We start from the raw sequence: 19,362 nt of genomic DNA on the forward strand, positions 1-19,362 counted from the left end.
CCTCCTGCCGCTCTCCCGCGCCCTCTGCCGCTTACCGGAGCCGTCGACAGCGACGGAGACAATCGGGACCTGTCTGTGGCTGTGTATGGAGATGGGGGAGGGGAAGATGGCCCCCACCCGTCTCCATACTATAGCAGGGCGGAAGCCACATCAAAACGTCACTTCTGCCCATACTTCTTAAAGGTACATTTTTCTGTTGTTATTTTTTCAAATGGCAATTTTTTTTTTTTTATTGCATTTAAGTCCCAATATGAGATCTGAGGACTTTTTGACACCAGATCTCATATTTAAGAGGACCTGTCATGCTTTTTTTCTATTACAAGGGATGTTTACATTCCTTGTAATAGGAATAAAAGTGACCCATTTCTTTTTTTTAAAAAAACTGTGAAAAAATAAATAAAATCAAGTAAAATAAATAAGAAAAAAAAAAAAATTTTAAAGCGCCCCGTCCCGACGAGCTCGCGTGCAGAAGTGAACGCATACGTGAGTAGCGCCCGCATATGAAAACGGTGGTCAAACCACACATGTGAGGTATCGCCGCGATCGTTAGAGTGAGAGCAATAATTCTAGCCCCAGACCTTCTCTGTAACTCAAAACATGCAACCTGTAGAACGTCGCCTATGGAGATTTTTAAAGGTAAAAGTTTGACGCCATTCCACGAGTGTGCGCAATTTTGAAGCGTGACATGTTGGGTATCAATTTACTCAGCGCAACATTATCTTTCACAATATAAAAAAAAATGGGCTAACTTTACTGTTGTCTTATTTTTTATTCAAAAAAGTGATTTTTTTTCCAAAAAAAGTGCGCTTGTAAGACCGCTGCGCAAATATGGTGTGACAAAAAGTATTGCCATGACCGCCATTTTATTCTCTAGGGTGTTAGAAAAAAAATGTATAATGTTTGGGGGTTCTAAGTAATTTTCTAGCAAAAAAATTTGCTTTTAACTTGTAAACACCGAGTCTGAAAAAGAGGCCTGGTCTTTAAGTGGTACATTCAGCCTGCCCACACTTGGTTCGAATCTCAGTCCCATTTACCACTGTAGCAGACAGCTTGTAGCTCTCAATGGAGCTTGTCATCCATTCATACTTCCTTCAGCTTTCATGGCTGGTGCACACCAGGAATCGATTCACATGCAGCGCTGTGTGGTACAAATTGAGCCAATTCATTTTGAATGAGCTGAATCGTACTGGGCCGCACCAAATGTAGTGCATGCACTAAAAAAAAAAAAAAAAAAAACGCACTGCAAACGGATTGCATGGTACCTCTGTACCATGCAGTCTGGGGCAGGCAATCGCACTGCGGTCAAGGTGCTGTTAACTTAACATTGACACTTGTGCAGATCGCAACTGCAGTGCGTTTTGAACATGGTGCTGGAAAAGTGAACGGGACGTGGGTTTCGCTCACTGTGTTCTGGTGTGAACGGGTCCTCAAACGGAAAGCCATAGAGAGGGAATTTTCATACAGGGATAGATGTTAGGGATTATAAACTTCATTTGTTGAAAGTAGAACTTTACTTACAAAATAAACATTTTCAGACAGGCAAGATTTGTAATACAGAACAAAAAATACCATGTCTCTTCTGAATTAAAGAGTAACTCCACTTTTGTTTAAAAAAAAAAAAAATCATTCCCCCTGGGTGATCTATGTACAGTACATTGTTAGGATTTTTACAAACTTTGTTGCAGATTCCTAAATTTTTATTATTCTGAAGAAATAGCTATTGGTTTGTCTGTGTCCGTGTTCTGGGGGAAACTTTCAGCAGGATATTGTGCCCAGGCACACTGTAAAACTGGTTCAAGGATGGTTTGAGGAACACAACAACGAGTTTGAGGTGTTGACTTGGCCTCCAAATTCTCCAGATCTCTAATCAAGCATCTGTGGGATGTGCTGAAAAAACAAGTCTGATCCCTGGAGGCCTCACCTCACAATTTACAGGGCTAACAGGTGGGATTTTTAGTGCAGAAGAGACATGCTTTGTGGAGTGTATGTTATGAAATGCATTCTAAAATACGTGTTTCTTTAGGCTTGAAAAGGCATTGGAGCTTCATTGGTGTGTTACATGTATGACAGCCTCAAATGAGCTCCCTATGTGTGACACGCGGACACGCGCTAGAATCGCACAAAAAAGTGAACAGAAGTGCGCGTTCCCGCTACATGACGTGTGAATGGGGCCCTAGAGACAAAACAAAGCCAGTCTTTAATAATATGATGACATATATAGAGACATATAAAGAGCACACACACACTGATCACTGTGCAGTGGTGGGGTCTATAGAAGTCATTGCTGTGTATAGGGCAGGATATTAGAATGAGGCAGGTGACAGACACTCAGTGTGGGGGCGTTACCTCTGTCATCACAAGGGCCTGGGGTGAGCCAATCACAGGATAGAGGCGTGTCTGCCCGGCTGTCTGCTGACCTACATCAGAGGGGACAGAGAGGGGTGTGAGAGTTCAGATCTGAGCACAACATGAGCAACGGAGACATGGCAGAGAGAGCCAGAGGCAGGATAGTAGAGATCTCCCGGAGCGCTTCATTCAGCGCTTCTCACCGGCTACACTGGTCAGTACAGAACTTCCTCCCCCTCCATCATCATCATCTGTTTACATCAACACTGTCTGATCCATCCCTGGGATCTCCCCCTATAGATCTCTGTGTGTGATGTCTGATCCATCCATCCATCCCTGGGATCTCCCCCTATAGATCTCTGTGTGTGATGTCTGATCCATCCATCCATCCCTGGGATCTCCCCCTATAGATCTCTGTGTGTAATGTCTGATCCATCCATCCATCCCTGGGATCTCTCCCCATAGATCTCTGTGTGTAATGTCTGATCCATCCCTGGGATCTCCCCCTATAGATCTCTGTGTGTAATGTCTGATCCATCCATCCCTGGGATCTCCCCCTATAGATCTCTGTGTGTAATGTCTGATCCATCCCTGGGATCTCCCCCTATAGATCTCTGTGTGTAATGTCTGATCCATCCATCCCTGGGATCTCCCCCTATAGATCTCTGTGTGTAATGTCTGATCCATCCATCCCTGGGATCTCCCCCTATAGATCTCTGTGTGTAATGTCTGATCCATCCATCCATCCCTGGGATCTTTCCCCATAGATCTGTGTGTGTAATGTCTGATCCATCCATCCCTGGGATCTCTCCCCATAGATCTCTGTGTGTAATGTCTGATCCATCCATCCATCCCTGGGATCTCCCCATAGATCTCTGTGTGTAATGTCTGATCCATCCATCCCTGGGATCTCCCCCCCCCCCCCCCATAGATCTGTGTGTAATGTCTGATCCATCCATCCCTGGGATCTCTCCCCATAGATCTCTGTGTGTAATGTCTGATCCATCCATCCCTGGGATCTCTCCCCTTAGATCTCTGTGTGTAATGTCTGATCCATCCATCCCTGGGATCTCTCCCCATGGTTCTCTGTATGATGTCTGATCCATCCCTTCTCCTGTTTCTAAATGTACTTAGATCTGGGCTGTGTCTCTCCTTCCCTGCCCGGTTTAGTTATATTTGCGCAACAAGTGTCATCTGTCTCATTGATGACATCATTAGTCTCTAGGTATTTGCCCATCAGCAGCTTTCCTAAAGTATGTGTATGTGTGTGTGTATGTGTGTGTGTATATGTGTATATGTATGTATATATATATATATATATATATATATATATATATATATATATATATATATATATATATATATATATATATATATATATATATTATTCATAGAGCAGTCCATTCTATTTTCAAAAGACAAACGTAGCTCATGCAGAGCTTCGTCCCCCCCCTTTTTTTTTTTTTTTTTTTTTTTGCATTGAGCCTACATCACATTTACAGCGGTCACTAGATGGCGGCCCCCGGTCCGGAGGAATGGCCTGAGTGAAAGTCCATGTTGGGACCGAAGCCGTGCCACGGCTGGGTGTCCTCTCCCAGGCTCTCTGCCCAGCCACTGATGTCATCCCCAACAGGGGTGGGAGGAGCTGCGGATTGGGACTGAGGAGCGGGAGCTGCCCAAGCTATGTTAACAAGCGGGTAGTTACCTGGTTTTCTAATATAAAAAGACTCCTGTTCTCTGTCCGGATCTGCAGCACCGAGGTCGGGACAGAGAACAAGAGTCTTTTTCCTATGAACAAGCTGGGTAATCACTGGCTTGTTAATATACCTGGGGCCCAGGTGTTGGCGGTAAAGCGCTGCTATTTTTAGCGGCGCTATTTGGTCGCTAGCGGGGCAGTTTTAACCCCCGCTAGCAGCCGAAAAGGGTTAAAATTGCCCGCAAAACGCTGCTGCAGTTTGGCAGCGCTGCCCATTGATTTCAGTGGGCAGGGGTGCTTTAGGAGAGGTGTATTCACCGCTTCTATAGCGCAGCAAAGAAGCTGCTTGCAGGACTTTTAGTGACACCCTGCCAGCGCAGCGCCCCAGTGTGAAAGCACTCAGGCTTTCACACTAGGATTGCAGCTGAGGCTTTTTACTGGCGCTATTTTTAGCGCTAAATCGCCTGAAAAATGCCTCCGGTGTGAAAGGGGTCTTACTGTACATGCAGCCAGTGAAATCACTGGCGCATGCACTCTGAAGGAATCCCGCCCGTGCCGTTTCTTCAGAACCTTGTGGCGTGACTGTGGCGGCAGGAGTGATGTTAATCGCAGCTCCCGCCAGTCACAGAGCCAGAGTCTGCGAACCGGAAAGGAAGACCGGGGGAAGATGGATGCTGCTTCTAGCGATGGCTTTGCTGGAATGCTTTGTTTTGAGGTACGTTTCACATAATGTGCTAGTTTGTGATGCATACTAGCACATTATGCTTTTACCTTAAAGGTATGACAAAGTGCAGTGGTTTACAACCGCTTTAATTAGTCATAATATATGTTCATCTATACATTTGCCTGCGTAATTTCACAATAAATGTGAGTAGTGGTATATGGAAGTGTTTAGGAAATGTGTTAAACGGTAACACACTTATTTGAGTTTCGTTTTGCATATGATCGAGCAGAGGAGCAGAGGTGAAGATATCTTAAAGGGGAAGTACCGTCTAACACTGATCATTGTGTTCTGCCAGCAGGGAAGGCTTCCCAACAGCAGAACACCGTAGTGCTGCAGGAAGGATTCCCTCATCAACACTAATGTGGCACCAATGTAGGCATCTAACAAAATAAAGGCTCATTCCATTATAGATTTGCATTATTCGAGGCGTCTGGATGTCCATTACTTGTCCTATATGGACACAATCGTATTTTGACCATACATTCATTATATGTAAGGTCTGGCCCTTCAGGTGAGGGCACATCTGATGGTGGTTGCACAGATAGAAAAATTCTTTTTGCACGATTATTGGTGGTGAAATAAATTGAGGACACTGAGCGACTTTATTTACAGTTTTGATTGTTTTTGTTCAAAAATGTGTTTAATAAGTCAAAAAGGTGGTGTTGTATCACATGCATTTAGATCACAGTAGTATATAGCGCTGTACCTTTTTTGTGGTTTTTATCGCTCCTCTTCTGCAGTAAAACAAACCTACTTGCCTGCTAAGTCCTCTCTAAATGTACGCTACATTTCCGACACAGTACCAGTGTGCCTGGAGGATTAACTCCTGAAACTGAGTTCTATCCTCCCACATCAGCCAGTAAAGACCACTAAAGACTGGGAGAAGATCCTGGTCTTGGTGAGAAACCTCTCGGACGTGGGACCTTGGAGAGGAGGTAGGTATGGTAACTGCAGCTTTAGTTTTGCAAAAACTGGTTGAGTATATAAGGAGGAAATGGCAATGTTCCTGAGAAACAAGAGCCTACTTATCTGACATGAAACCTTATCAAGTCTGTCTTAACTCCTGTTCTATTTTCCATGCTGTGTTGCAGTAATTCTTTGAGTGATGAGGAGAACAAGAGAATTTTTGGAAAGTGCAACAACCCAAATGGACACGGCCATAACTACAAAGGTCAGAGACAATAAAATAACCTTTTATTGCCTATTGGTACCCTTTACATTGTATATCCACCCTTATAGAAAGCTGTGCAGTGACGTGACAACAGACTCCGAGCCCTTTGTTGTCCTATACAAGGCCAGCGAGTCTGATCTAGGATTCATGAGCTTTCCACTCGAATGTTCACTAGAAATCTATTCCCAGCTTTGGCTATCCTGAAACATCAGTACATGAGGGAAACCCAATACAAGATGCTTTCCTATTTTCCTTCCATCAATGATCTCCATGTGCAGATACACCTTTAGTTCTTTGATACACACAATGTATTAAAGCAGAACAAAACTCTCCTATTACCATTTGTTTTATATATTTATGTAAAACCTTTATCCTGAAAGGAAAAAAACTGTTACTTTAACTGCTTAAAGTTCTGATGTCCTAAGGTGGCTATGTTGCTCCTCTATAGATGGAGTGAGGAGTATGTGGTGCCACCCAAAGCCGAGTCACCAGGTGAAAAAAAAAAAAAACACGAATGTAGCCACCACCTCCAAGGACTGATAAGCTACAATATATAATACATTTTAGTTCTTGAGTTTAGATCAACTTTAAAGCAGTTCTCCACTCTGGGGAAAAAAAATTAAATGCCAGCAGCTACAGATTCTGTAGCTGCTGACTCTTGGGACACTTACTGTCTAGGGATCCAGTGCTGTCCTAACCGGGGGTAGCTCTTCAGTAGCCTTCGGGTTCCTGTCACTGACATCTGAACTGTGTGCAGCCGGCTGCGCATGCGCGAGCTGTGCTGCTCTTTGTGAAAGGTCCCAGAAGACTGCAGGGAGGAGGAGAGGCGAACTTCCAAAAACTAGGTACCCCCAACTCAGAAAAAAAATGACATGCCAAATGTGGCAGAGTGGGGGGGGGGGGGGTTTTGGGGGCGGCGAGTAGGACTTAAAGCGGAGCTTCCCCTTTTGGGTAAACGCTGGCCTTTGAAAAGTGTCTAATATTCAGTTTTTAGATTTATACTTCGGTTGAACAGAGTAGCATACACACACCTTTTTAGTTTCTGCTAAACCAGCCGAATTTCGATGAGTGTAAGGCCCCGTTTTTCTCAGCAGGGGATGTGTCTGCTGAGCAGAGTAGACGTATGACAGGTCCATGTCTGCTTTTGCAGCGTGGACATGGGCACAGCCTGCTCTCCTCTGTCCGTTTTACACCTGACTGCCCTCCAAGCCAGACGGAGAGGAAGAGATGCCCTTACATTTGTGTTTGCTGGATCGGATTGGAGGTATTGTGGCTGTAAACGGACACAAGTCTGTTTACATCTGTTACTCCATAGTGGAGAATGGAGGATCCAATCGGGTCTGGTTGAAAAACGGACAGGCAGACCTGATCAGACCACTCGTGTGAAAGGGCCTAGACCCTGTTTTGCAAAGCATAGAGCAGACCTACACATTCTGAAAGATGGAAGGAATACTTTGATTTAGAAGATTAAACTGCTATTGAATTAATTCTGGGTGTAAACCTGGGCATACACTAATGGATTTCTTTAGTTTTTAGTCCAGGCTGACTGATGGCAATCTAACAGATTGCTCTATCCACACAACCAGCATGAATGGAGAATTCCCCCCGCCAGGCTATTGTATTCTAACAGCTATAAGTAAGCGCCATGCCTGGACTGTGCCTGCAAATGATTGACTGATGGCAGACAAAAAGCCAATCAACATTTATCGCAGCAGCAGAGCCACCCACTGTTATGCCACGTACACACGGCCGGACTTCCCGACAGAAAAAGTCCAATGGGAGCCTTTGGATGGACATTCCAACTGTGTGTGTGTGTGTGTGTGTATGCCCCATCGGACTTTTTCTGTCAGCATTTCCAACGCACTCAGATATAGAATATGTTCTAAATCTTTCCGTCAGAAATGCCGATGGAGTTTAGCCCGTTGGCAAGTTTGCTCGTGTGTACGCAGCATTAGGGTTTTGGCCAATTCTCCTGAATTGCCAAAGTTCTAATGCCGCGTACACATGAGCGGACTAGGTCCGACGGGATTAGTCCAGCGGACAGTCCGATAGCTTTTCCGGATAAAAATCCGACGGACCTAGAAATAGAACATGTTTCAAATCTGTCTGATGGACTAAAATTGGGAAAACTGTTCGTCTGTGTGCTGGTCCGACGGACCAAATACGGCGCAAGGGAATCTATTGGCTACTGGCTATTGAACTTTCTTTTTTAGTCCCATTTACGTCATCACGTTCAAACCGAACGGACTTAGTCCTATCGTGTGTGGCCAAGTCCATTGGTTCAGAAAGTCCCCTCGTGTGTACACAGCATAAGTGTATGGCGAACCTAAAGTGATTGAATCCTTTTACAGTAAACGTTGTAGGCATCGGGGTTTACAAATTCCTGATAACGTTGTTGGGTGTGTGTTTTTTTTTTAGTTTTTTTTTTTTTTCTCTTCTGAATGTATTTAAATATCATTCTGCAACTTATTAACTACATGATTTGTGCAACTAACCAAAACTTGTTTGTGTTCTTCCTAGTGATTGTCACAGTGCGGGCTGAGGTAGGTGTTTAATGTGTATATTTTCTGAAGCCTATTAGTGGAAGTATGCAATACATTATGAAAATATAGCAAATTTTACCTTTAGAACCCCTTATATAGTTTAATATTGGCTTAACCCAATTCCTGTATAACCATTTTATATGGCTTGTTCATGTTTTTAGTTGTGTTTTGTAGAGGTCATTTTATTTTGTGTGGGGGTTGTCTAGTTTTGATGAAATGTGCCATGGCTTGATTCCTAGTTTTTCTGAGTTGCCTGGGGCTCTAGCAGTAAAAAAAAAAAAGCAGGGATCTCCAAACTACGACCATCCAGCTGTTGCAAAACTACACATCCCATGAGGCATTGTAAAAACTCTGATATTCACAGACATGATTAGGCATGATGGGAATTGTAGTTCCTGAGTAACTGGAGGGCCATAGTTTAGAGACCCCTGCTCTAAAGCATGCCTCTGTTTGTCATGCTAAGTGTGGCTTTACAACAGCGCGATCTATTGCAGAATCCAGTCATCCCTATGTTGATCTAGCAAGTCCTTTTTAGAGCAGCCTTTACCAACTAGGGCCCCATGGACCCTTCGCTTTCCTCCTGAAGGCGCTAGGCTTTTCTTGAGCAGTGGTGAATTGACCACCTATGCAAGGGGCAATTTTCTACCGGCCACCATTCAAGGAGGTCACTTCAACGCTGACCACCAATGTTAGTGGACACCAATACCTCAAATACATCTAGGACATGCTTCCTTCCCCCCTTTTTTTTTTTTTTTTTTTTTTTTTTTTCATAATTTGCTAAGCATTCTACACTGTGAGCTGCTGCAGCTATAATCATTTTAGCAGAGGTTTACCAAGATGTGAACATTTATTTTAGGGGTTCCTTGGTGTAAAATGCTTGAGACTCCATTAGAGTGCATGGTACAGTATTTGTGACGGAGGATATATCCTAAGAACAAAAGGAAAGGCCATGGGTTGGAGAAAAGTCTACTGGGTTTTCAGTGCATTTCGGCTGTTCTGCAGGTGGGGTGGGTTCTGGCTTCATTTATTTTAAAGTATGACTAAAAGATAGTGGAGGGATTAGAACGTCTCTGTCAGTTTTTTATTGCTGTCTTTTGCCCCCAATTAAGGAGAGTCACCCACTCATTTTGTCCTGTTTACCATTATCATTGAAAGTAAAAGAAAATCCCAAATTTTGGGTTGTCCCCATAAAAGTAATAGAAGGGAAATCTTCCAATGGGGAAACAAGTTCTGGTGACCTGAGGGTCCCCAAAGAATTCATTTGTAGGGATTTCCTTTCACTTCCTGTTTGACTATGGGACAGGAAGTAAAGGGAGGTGTCCACGATGGGGACACAGACAGCAAAAAAAAAAGAGAAAATATCTGAGCGGTTATAACCCTCCCTTGCTCTATCCAAAATGAAGAAAAAGTTTTGCCTATAGTTCTACTTTAACAAAAAAAAAACCCTAAACTTAAAAGCACAAGTTTCTTCAGACAACAAATCTGTTCATAAGATGAATGAGTTCCCATGCAGGGATATTGCAAAGTGTGCTAACATTTTCTGGGTGACTACAGATTACTTGATGGTTCCTTTGTCCATATGTGAAGGCAGAGACCAGTAGACCAGTGCTCCCTATTGAGATTTCACTACATTGACTAAGAGATAGCACCTAGTCCTAGGAGTCTTGTGGATCCACCAGGGACACTTTCTTCATGGAGTTTGCGTGTTTTCAAGTACCCAGATTCTCTGGCTGCATTCACACTTAAGCATTTTGAATCGTAGGCAGATTTGGCGTGATTCTGCCTGTGATTTGAAAGCTCTGATGTGTGAATGATGGATCGCGGGACTCGCATCTGAGATGCCATTCATTTGAATGACACCTAAAATCGCAGTGCGGGTGTGCTGTGATAAATCACGCTGCAATCGTGGCAAACATGTCACCTAAAAGCAGCGCCTGAACTTTTGGGCAAAATGCTTACCGCGTGATATATCGCGTTAGACCCTCACCGCGATTTTAGGTGCCAAACGCGATATATCACGCGGTAAGCATTTTGCCCAAAAGTTCAGGTGCTGCTTTTAGGTGACATGTTTGCCACGATTGCAGCGCGATTTATCGCAGCAGACCCGCACCGCAATTTTAGGTGTCATTCAAATGAATGGCCTCTGAAATGCAAGCCCCGCAATTTGTCATTCACACATTGGCGCTTTCAAATCATGGGCAGAATCATGCCAAATCTGCCTGTGATTCAAAATTCTCAAGTGTGAATGTAGCCTTACTGGATGTTCAGGTTTTCTGCAAAAAAGTGTGTGTGTGTGTGTGTGTGTGTGTGTGTGTGTGTGTGTGTGTGTGTGTGTTGAGATGTTGAGCCCATTGGCTGCACATGGATAAATTAACCCTGTTTGTATGCTTGTGCCATATAATAATGGGACTTTAAATTGCAGGACGAGATGTTCTGAAACGTTTCCAAGACCTGGCACAAATAACATTTACAAATCTATGTTCATATCCCTCTTACAACTGCCAGGTTCAGTTCTAGGTTTGACTGTTTGTTTAAAAATGTATGTCTTTTTGTTCCTTGTTGACCATGTGGAAGCCAGGGCAGCAAAATCTGAAGTATGAGAGAAGTTACATTATGTAATTGTTCCTAGTCCTGTAGTGTAATTGCTGTAAAGCAGTCTACCATGTTCAGTGAGAAACATCCAGTTTTTGTTTTGGTTGCCATGGGGTTATGTGTGTTGGTGCCTATAGGATATTGTGCCCATAAATATATTCTATGTCTACAGTTCCCCCAAGATAGGAGTCAAAATGTTAAAGCACTATTAATACCAAAAGCATGTCTCTGTCTCTGTCTCTGTTTCTGTTTCAGGAAAAAACTTACATTTTAAATAAGGAACTTTGAAGCACAATAAGGGTCAGTGCCCATCTACAGCCTCACCACTGCCATCAATGCCCATCTGCAGCCTCACCACTGCCTTCAATGCAGCAGCCTCACCATTGCCATCAGTGCAGCCTGATTGATGTCCACCTGCAGCCTAGAGGGGACAGGGAGAGGGGCGGGACTTCCTATTACAGAGGCCGCCAAGCAAACAGGAGATTCTCACTGTATATAATCTGAAGGCGCTCATCCCAACCCCCCCCCCCCTGCCTGTCCCCTCTGAGGCAGCTAAATTTGAAGTATTGGCATATAACACGCACACGCTATTTGCACCCAATTTTCATGGTGAAAAAGTGAGTGTTATATGCCAATAAATACAAAATATTTATATATAGGCGTATAACACTCACTTTTTCACCATAAAAATCGGGTGCAAATAGCGTGTGCGTGTTATACGCCAATACTTCAATTTTTGCTGCCTCAGAGGGGACAGGGAGCGGGCCAGGATGAGCGCCGTCAGATTACATTCAGTGAGAATCTCCTGTTTACTTGGCGGCCTCTGTAATAGGAAGCCCTGTCTCCTGGGCCGCCATTGGACCACTGTTCTGTTCGATCAGGCTGCATTGATGGCAATGGTGAGGTGGCTGCATTGATGGCAATGGTGAAGCTGCAGATGGGCACTGACCCTTATTTTGCTTCAAAGTTTCTTATTAAAAATGTAGATTTTTTTTCCCTGAAACTTCCCTCTTAAAATGAATGTGCGTGTTAAGTGTATTTAAGTCTGCAATTACAATGCTGCTGTCTGCTGTGCTCCCTGTGCTCCTTCATCCAGGAGGTGTTACTGGCCAGATCACCAGGGAAAAGAGCCTAAAAAGAAAACGAATGCAGCCACCACATCTAATGGTTATTAAGATATATATTCAATTTTTGGTTTTGGGTTTAATACTGCTTTATCATTTTAAATAGTGACTTCAAGAACACATGCAAGTATAATGGTGCCACCATTGTATTTAACTCTTTACAAGGGTGGTTATTAAATGTTCTTGCATTACATGCTTTAAGCTGTCATGGATGCAGGTTTCTTTCTCCTAACACATTCCAACTACTAGTACAGCCTATGATAGATATCTATCCTCTGTGTCTGTCTGTCTGTCTGTGATAAATAATTAGATTTTATTTGTATATTCTCTTTACATAGGTAGACCCTGTCACTGGAATGGTGATGAACCTGACAGACCTGAAGAAGGATATACAGGTAATCAGTCTGCCATAAGGATATGAGTGGAAACGTATACGTTAAAATATGTTCTGCTAAATCTGTATAGGATTTTTTTTCATACATCTTTTACTTTAGGCTGAAATCCCACTCTTCCCCCCTCCACCCTTTACCTATTAAGTCCATAGACTTCATGGACAGCTTGTTGGTACCTTGCAATTTTTTTTTTTTACATCTCATTAATTTCATTTATTTATAGGAGGTTATTATGGTTCCACTAGATCATAAAAATCTGGATCTTGATGTTCCCTACTTTAAAAATACTGTCAGGTGAGTTGGAGTTCATATACAGCTTATAGGGATTGATCTGGTCATTCATGATTAAAAGACACCTGTAATTTGAGAGGTGTCTTTTAATCTTATAGTACTATATTAAGTCTGCTAGTACATCTAACACGCTGCCGCGCGATTCCCCCTCCCCCTCTTTGGACAGCAGCGCGGTCAGTATGGGGGGGGGGGCGCGCTCGCGGCAGTGTGTTATAGTATTATATTAAGCCTGCTAGTACAAGTGCTGATCAGATCAACACAGTCACCTGGAGTGAGCTATGTGGTCCTCCATGTCTGGAAATACTGGATATTGCTTTCATCCCTCCAGGGCTAAGTAATCTGGGGACAGGGAGGTTAAAGTAAACCAGTTTGGGCAACACACTGGTCTTTCAGGTGTGTGTGTGTGTGTGTGTGTGTGTGTGTGTGTGTGTAGTACATTTTTCTTTCCTGAAATAAAAAAAAAGAGTGCAAACTTTTTTAAAAGGCAGCAGAATGTGAGATGCCTGTTGCATGTTAAACAAAACACGGGTTTCTATAATATGGACCAGGGGTTTCTCAGTCTGGAGTCAGGTTCAGAGTCCAGTAGCCATAGTTGTAGAGGTAGAATGAATGTGATTGTGTCCCTCGCGCTATGTAGAGTAAAGGAATGTGTTTACATCCAAAAATTGTGATAAATTTGAAGCGCAAAGTCTTCTTATAGTTTCATAGTTGTAGAGGGCCCCCACCAACCATCAGGATGTAGACAAGTGTAGCAATGTCCCAGACCCCTAGAGGCCTGATGGTGACCTCAAGAGTTGGGGAGAGATGACATTCTTCCTCCTTTTTTGTAGAGTGGGTTACTAGGCATGGTGGGTATAATGCAAGATGGAAGAATTGTGTGCCAGTCACTTTTTGAATGTGAACAAAAGAGATTTATTGTCTCTTAACAAGAACTGGGTGAGAGAGGGTTTAGGGCCTGAACCCTCTTAGGCAGATGCACTAGCAATTGGCAGACAGCTATACAGGTTGAGGGCCTTTTAAGCTGGTTGAGCACTGTATTTGTAGAACTGCTGTCTCCTATGGCAACTGAACATCTAGGTTGAATTCAACACAGATCTGTACGAACACCAGACTAGGTATCCCTGTTGTGTAGGACCTGGCCTCCATTTCACAGCCTCCCTCTGTAGCTTTTCTCATTGAGCTCCCAGTCTTCTCACCAGACCTTCAGATCCCAGCTGCCTGCTGGATCCCCTGAGCTCTTCTAAGGCTAACCTGCTGTACATCACCCATTCTACCTGCTGGGTCCCTGGCTTGGCTCTCAGCTAACCCGCTGAATCCTCTTCAATTGTCACCCACGCTCTCCCGCTAGGACCCTGACTTGAACACTGAAGCTTTCCTAACTTGTACACCATCCCGGCTAGTGAAAAAGGCTGCTCTGGTACTTCTTTGGCCTACACAAACCTGGCCTCTGATAACAGAAGTTGCCCCTTACTGGCGACAGTGTCCCCTTTTAGCTCTGACCTCTGGTTCTCACTTGCCACTACTAAGAGTGGTTGTCCCATGTGCCAACTGCTTCTCCTTCTCCTTCACCTCCAGCAATACTCGGTTCACCGTCTGGCTGAACCTCTGCAATTATCAGGCTCCCTTGGGGCTGAGCCTCTAAACATGTGGCTAGGCCTCAGGCCTAACCTTCAGCTGCTGCTTCACAAACAGCCCCCAGGCCTAAAAACACTGATCACCTGACTCATTCCCCTTAAATAGACTATCCCAGCATGCCAAGTCGCTACTCTGGCTGAGAAATTATGTCTATTCACAGCCTGAACTCACTCTGGTCTTGTCATTCTAATGCCAAAGGCAGCAGTGCCACCTATTGAGAGAAATGCACCAGATTGAGGCTTGGGGCACAAAGTCAGTGGATACAATTACCAATTAGCCAGGCTAGTTGCACCCAGCATTTGTTAGCAACCCTGCCTAATACCAGGGTGCTACACAAGCCTGTCACCCTGATGGATGATGCAGGCTCACCCGGGGTCTAATGCCCCGTACACACGATCGGATTTTCCAACAACAAATGTTGGATGTGAGCTTGTTGGCTGAAAGTCCAACCGTGTGTATGATCCATTGAACATTTGTTGGCGGACTTTCCGCCAACAAATGTTGGCTAGCAGGTTCTCAAATTTTCCTTAACAAAACTTTGTCGGAATTTCTGATTGTGTGTACACAAGTCCGACGCACAAAAGTTCACACATGCTTGGAATCAAGCAGAAGGAGCCGCACTGGCTATTGAACTTCCTTTTTCTCAGCTCGTCGTATGTCTTGTACGTCACCACATTTGTAATTGTTGGCCAACATTTGTGTGATCGTGTGTATGCAAAACAAGTTGGAACCAACAACCTTCTAACAAAATTCCATGGTTTTGTTGTCGGAAAGTCCGATCATGTGTACGGGCATCAGTGCTAACAGATTTTGCTGTATGTTAGTACCAGGTGGTGGTCCTCAAGATCACCCCACAAGGAGGTGAATAAACCCGGCTCCAGTAGCAGATAGGGATAAGCCGAAGGCCAGTAACAAGTGATTACGGGGTTGGGATCAAGCAGAGGTGTAGTTAAGGTCCGTAACAAGTAGTAGCACAGATATGGAAGGCAGCAGGAGTGACAAGATATTGGCTGGAGAGAGCACAATCTGGCAAACGTGAAGTTCAGAGAGCTGGTTTAAATCAGGAAGTTCACGGGAGAAGCAAAGAGTTCAACGTTTACAAAAAAAAAAAGTACAAGGCAAGATTGTTGGATCAGAAGGGAGCTATCCAACATCTCAGGTGCCTCAAGAGTTACAGCCAGACAAAGCAGAGGTCCCAGGTTCAAATGCAGGTTCTAACAATGGGGAGGGCTATAAAGCGCTTACTTTTTATCACTGACAAGAAAAACTGAATGAAATCACTGTTGCAATACATGTAGTTAAACTTGCAATATAGTCATAATAATATTAGGATACTTTGTTTCAGTTCTGTGGAAAATGTGACTATATTTATTTGGGATGGCCTTCAGAAGAGACTTCCACCAGGACTGCTGCATGAGGTACGCGTACATGAGACCGACAACAACACTGCTACCTACAGAGGGGAATGACGAGAACCCAAACTTTCAGATTTATAGCCACAACCATGGGGACCAGAAGACTGTCTGTAAACAACATTCATCAAGAAATATTGACTACCTTAAAGTCCTACCTGCATGTTAACAAATGTCTTAATTCTATACTGACCCTTCTTTCTGAAAATTCCATGAGAAATGCTGGGGGGGGGGGTGGGGGGGGGGGGGAACTAGGCTTGCCTTTGTAATATGACAGCTTTGGCTGTTTTTACTGTGTAGAGGCAGCTCTTACCATTCCTTTTTTGTACTTGACATGTGCTAATATACATAAAATAGTCAGTTTTGCTGCATATACAAACCATTTTTATTTAAGTTTAGATGTGCTAATCAAAATCATTTAAAAAAAAAAAAAAAAACACTGACAAGTGCTCAGGGTGTGTGTGTGTGTGTGTGTAATTGGCATTGAGCTCAATAGTTATTTAATTTTCCTGATCCGTGAGAAAACTATGAGATAGGTGTACAAAAGTGTTGGGTCTTATTTGCATGAATACTGAACTCCAGGTATGATCTTTATTGCATATTTACATTGGCCCAGTGTAAGTATGCATATGTCATACTGGAAATCACTGTAGTAGTCAGGGCTACTACAGTGTTCGCTTTCAGGCCCTGTGCCAAGTGGCTGCCCCTCTGACCACAGCAGTCTGCTTGGCACTGCCACCATGCATATAACCATTTCTTTGAGCAAGGGGGAAAGGATGAACAGTGACCTCCATGATCTTCACCTTGTTCAATCAGAGAATGGCGTAGAACCCAGAAGATCACAGCTGTCCACTGTAGTAGTGCTGTATAGTACAACTTTCCCAATGCCCCCTCAGATATGCTACACATTGTGCCAACCAATATAAGTATGCAATAAAGATCCTAGCTGGAGTACAGCTTTAAGACCTGTATGAGGTGTAGATGTCCGTCTCCCTACAATCTTCCACTATGACATAGAGGGCTATTGTAGAGGAAAGGTTCTCTCTGGCACATTCCAGATGTTAAGCCTCATACACACAGTAAGAAAATTAGGAGACTGTCGTTTGGCAGACTGTTGTCCGAAGTTCTTACCGTTAGTACGCTCCTTTCAACAATTGTTTTCCAATTTTCGGCCAACAAATGTTGGATGACGGGCTAGTAAATTTTTGTCAAATGACAGCTCTGCGTCTGATTTTTGGATGGTCAGTACACAAATCTGTCACTCAAAGTACAAACGTATGTTCGGAATCAATGCTCACTAAACACGAAATTAGCAGACGGGGCCCAAAGGGTGGCACTCAAGATCTGAAATTCCTTGTGGTACGTCACTACGTTCATGTTTGTGGCACGACAATTTGTGTAATGTTTACATGCAAGACCAGATCCTGGCACACACCCTTTTGACAAAGATCAGACGCTCGGTTGTCCAACAATCATACCGTGTGTATGAGGCTTTAGACGTTGCCTGTGTGTCATGTTGTAAAGATCTTTTCTTGCCTAATTGTCACACAAATAAGAGGCAGATGGAGGAAATGTTGTTCCTAACCTCTTATAAGTAGTAGAATCACAGATTCAGCATGAAGCTATTGCACAGAGACCATTTCGTTGTGCAGAGTGAATTGTTTCATATCCACCCCCTCATGCAGTTTTCTGCAGAGGGCCTGTAGTGAGTAGGTCTTCTGGGTCCCTCCTACAGCTCTGTTCTTTGCACAGGCTATGCAAGATAGTGATGCTACTCTTACAAGTTAATGGCTGAGTTTGCAAAAGGATTTGATGCACACAATGCAACCTGATATAAACATGTGTTTGCACATGACAAGCAGCCAGTTTTATGCCAGGGAAAGGCGTATTACTATGGGGGTTATTTATGAAAGGCAAATCCACTTTGCACTACAAGTGCAAAGTGCACTTGAAATTGCACTGAAAGTGCCCTTGGAAGTACAGTCGCTGTAAATCTGAGGGGTAGCTCTTCTGTATTTATCATCCAATCATGTGCAAGCTAAAATGCGTTTTAAAAAAAAAAAAAATGTTATTTGCATGTCCCCCTCGGATCTACAGCGACTGCACTTCCAAGTGCAATTTGCACTTGTAGTTTGCACTTGTAGTGCAAAGTGGATTTGCCTTTCATAAATAATCCCCTATGTTTACTTTAGACCCCTTTGTACAAAAATCTTAATTCTGAGGTTTCTTAAGATGTGCTTTATGGCACTTTCACACTGGGCTGGGCGTCGGTGGTAAAGCGCCGCTATTCTTAATAACGTCTCTTTTTTTTTTCTGGCTGCTAGCGGGGCGTTTAACAGCCAAAAAAGGGTTAAAAGCGTCCGCAAAGCGCCGCTGCCCATTGATTTCAATGGGCAGGGGGCGCTGTAGGAGTGGTGTATGCACCGCTCCTACAGCGCCTCCGATGCTGCTTGCAGGACTTTTTTGAGTGTCCTGCCAGCGCACCGCTCCAGTGTGAAAGCCCTCAGGCATTCACACTGGAGTGAGAGGAGAGGTGCTATTTTTACTGCTATAGTACCTGTAAAGCACCTCCAGTGTGAAAGTAGCCTTAGGCCGTGTACACACGGGCAGACTTTTCGGTATCAAAGGTTCGACGGTCTTTCCGCCGAACTTTCGAACGAATGGACTTGCCTACACACGATCACACCAAAGTCTGACGGATTCGTACGTGATGACGTACGACCGGACTAAAATAAGGAAGTTGATAGCCAATAGCTGCCCTAGCGTCGGTTTTCGTCCGTCGTACTAGCATACAGACAAGCGGATTTTTCGACCGGACTCGAGTCCTTCGGAAAGATTTGAAACCTGTTCCAAATCTAAAGTTTGTCTGATTTTCGACCGAAAAAGTCAGCTGCAGGTCCGATGAAGCCCACACACGGTCTGATTGTCCGACGGGTTCGTTCCGTCGGACCAGTCTGGTCGAAAAGTCCACCCGTGTGTACACGGCATTAGAATCAGATTCTGTGGTAACATGTCTATAGGAATCTAATTTAGTTGTCTCTAATTTCACTGCCTAAACTGTTATCATAAAATCAAGGCTCTGGAAATTATTTAGGCTAGGTTTACACTTAGGCTCTGTTTCCACTACTGCGACTTGTTTTGCGACTTGACACAAGTCAAGTCGCATGACAAGTCAAAACCCATGTATTTCAATGGTCCCCGTTCTAATTAGTGCGACTCAAGTCGCAGCGTCTCCAAAAAAGGTTCTTGCACTACTTTGTTCTGTCTTCGGTGCAACTTGTTCTCCATAGAAAGGAATTAAGTCGCAATGCAGTCGCATGTACATGTCTGACACCGCGACTTTGTTGCGACTTCCTCGGAAGTCTACGGAAGCACATGATCTCTGCTCCTCCCAAATACATCACTTCCTATATTGATGTACGTGAGTATGGAAGAC

The 19,362-nt window shown here is 43.9% G+C and overlaps 1 protein-coding gene across 1 annotated transcript; it reads left to right on the plus strand.

Moving 5' to 3' along the window:
- The first annotated feature begins 2,361 nt into the window (after positions 1 to 2,361).
- Positions 2,362 to 16,161, plus strand: PTS (6-pyruvoyltetrahydropterin synthase). Its single transcript, XM_073604672.1, has 6 exons — positions 2,362 to 2,560; positions 5,858 to 5,937; positions 8,458 to 8,480; positions 12,535 to 12,591; positions 12,812 to 12,882; positions 15,860 to 16,161. The coding sequence occupies exons 1-6, from the start codon at positions 2,469 to 2,471 to the stop codon at positions 15,981 to 15,983; spliced, it is 447 nt and encodes a 148-aa protein (XP_073460773.1). The 5' UTR covers positions 2,362 to 2,468; the 3' UTR covers positions 15,984 to 16,161.
- Positions 16,162 to 19,362: the final 3,201 nt, after the last annotated feature.

This window comes from Aquarana catesbeiana, linkage group LG11 (genome assembly GCF_042186555.1).
Source record: "Aquarana catesbeiana isolate 2022-GZ linkage group LG11, ASM4218655v1, whole genome shotgun sequence".
Classification (NCBI taxonomy): domain Eukaryota; kingdom Metazoa; phylum Chordata; class Amphibia; order Anura; family Ranidae; genus Aquarana; species Aquarana catesbeiana.

Excerpts from the sequence above, each read along its gene's own strand:
- PTS (XM_073604672.1), top strand. The coding sequence starts at position 2,469 with ATGAGCAACGGAGACATGGCAGAGAGAGCCAGAGGCAGGATAGTAGAG. Across the intron at positions 5,938-8,457 it reads ACACGGCCATAACTACAAAG|TGATTGTCACAGTGCGGGCT; the intron begins GTCAGAGACAAT and ends TGTTCTTCCTAG. Across the intron at positions 12,883-15,859 it reads TACTTTAAAAATACTGTCAG|TTCTGTGGAAAATGTGACTA; the intron begins GTGAGTTGGAGT and ends ACTTTGTTTCAG.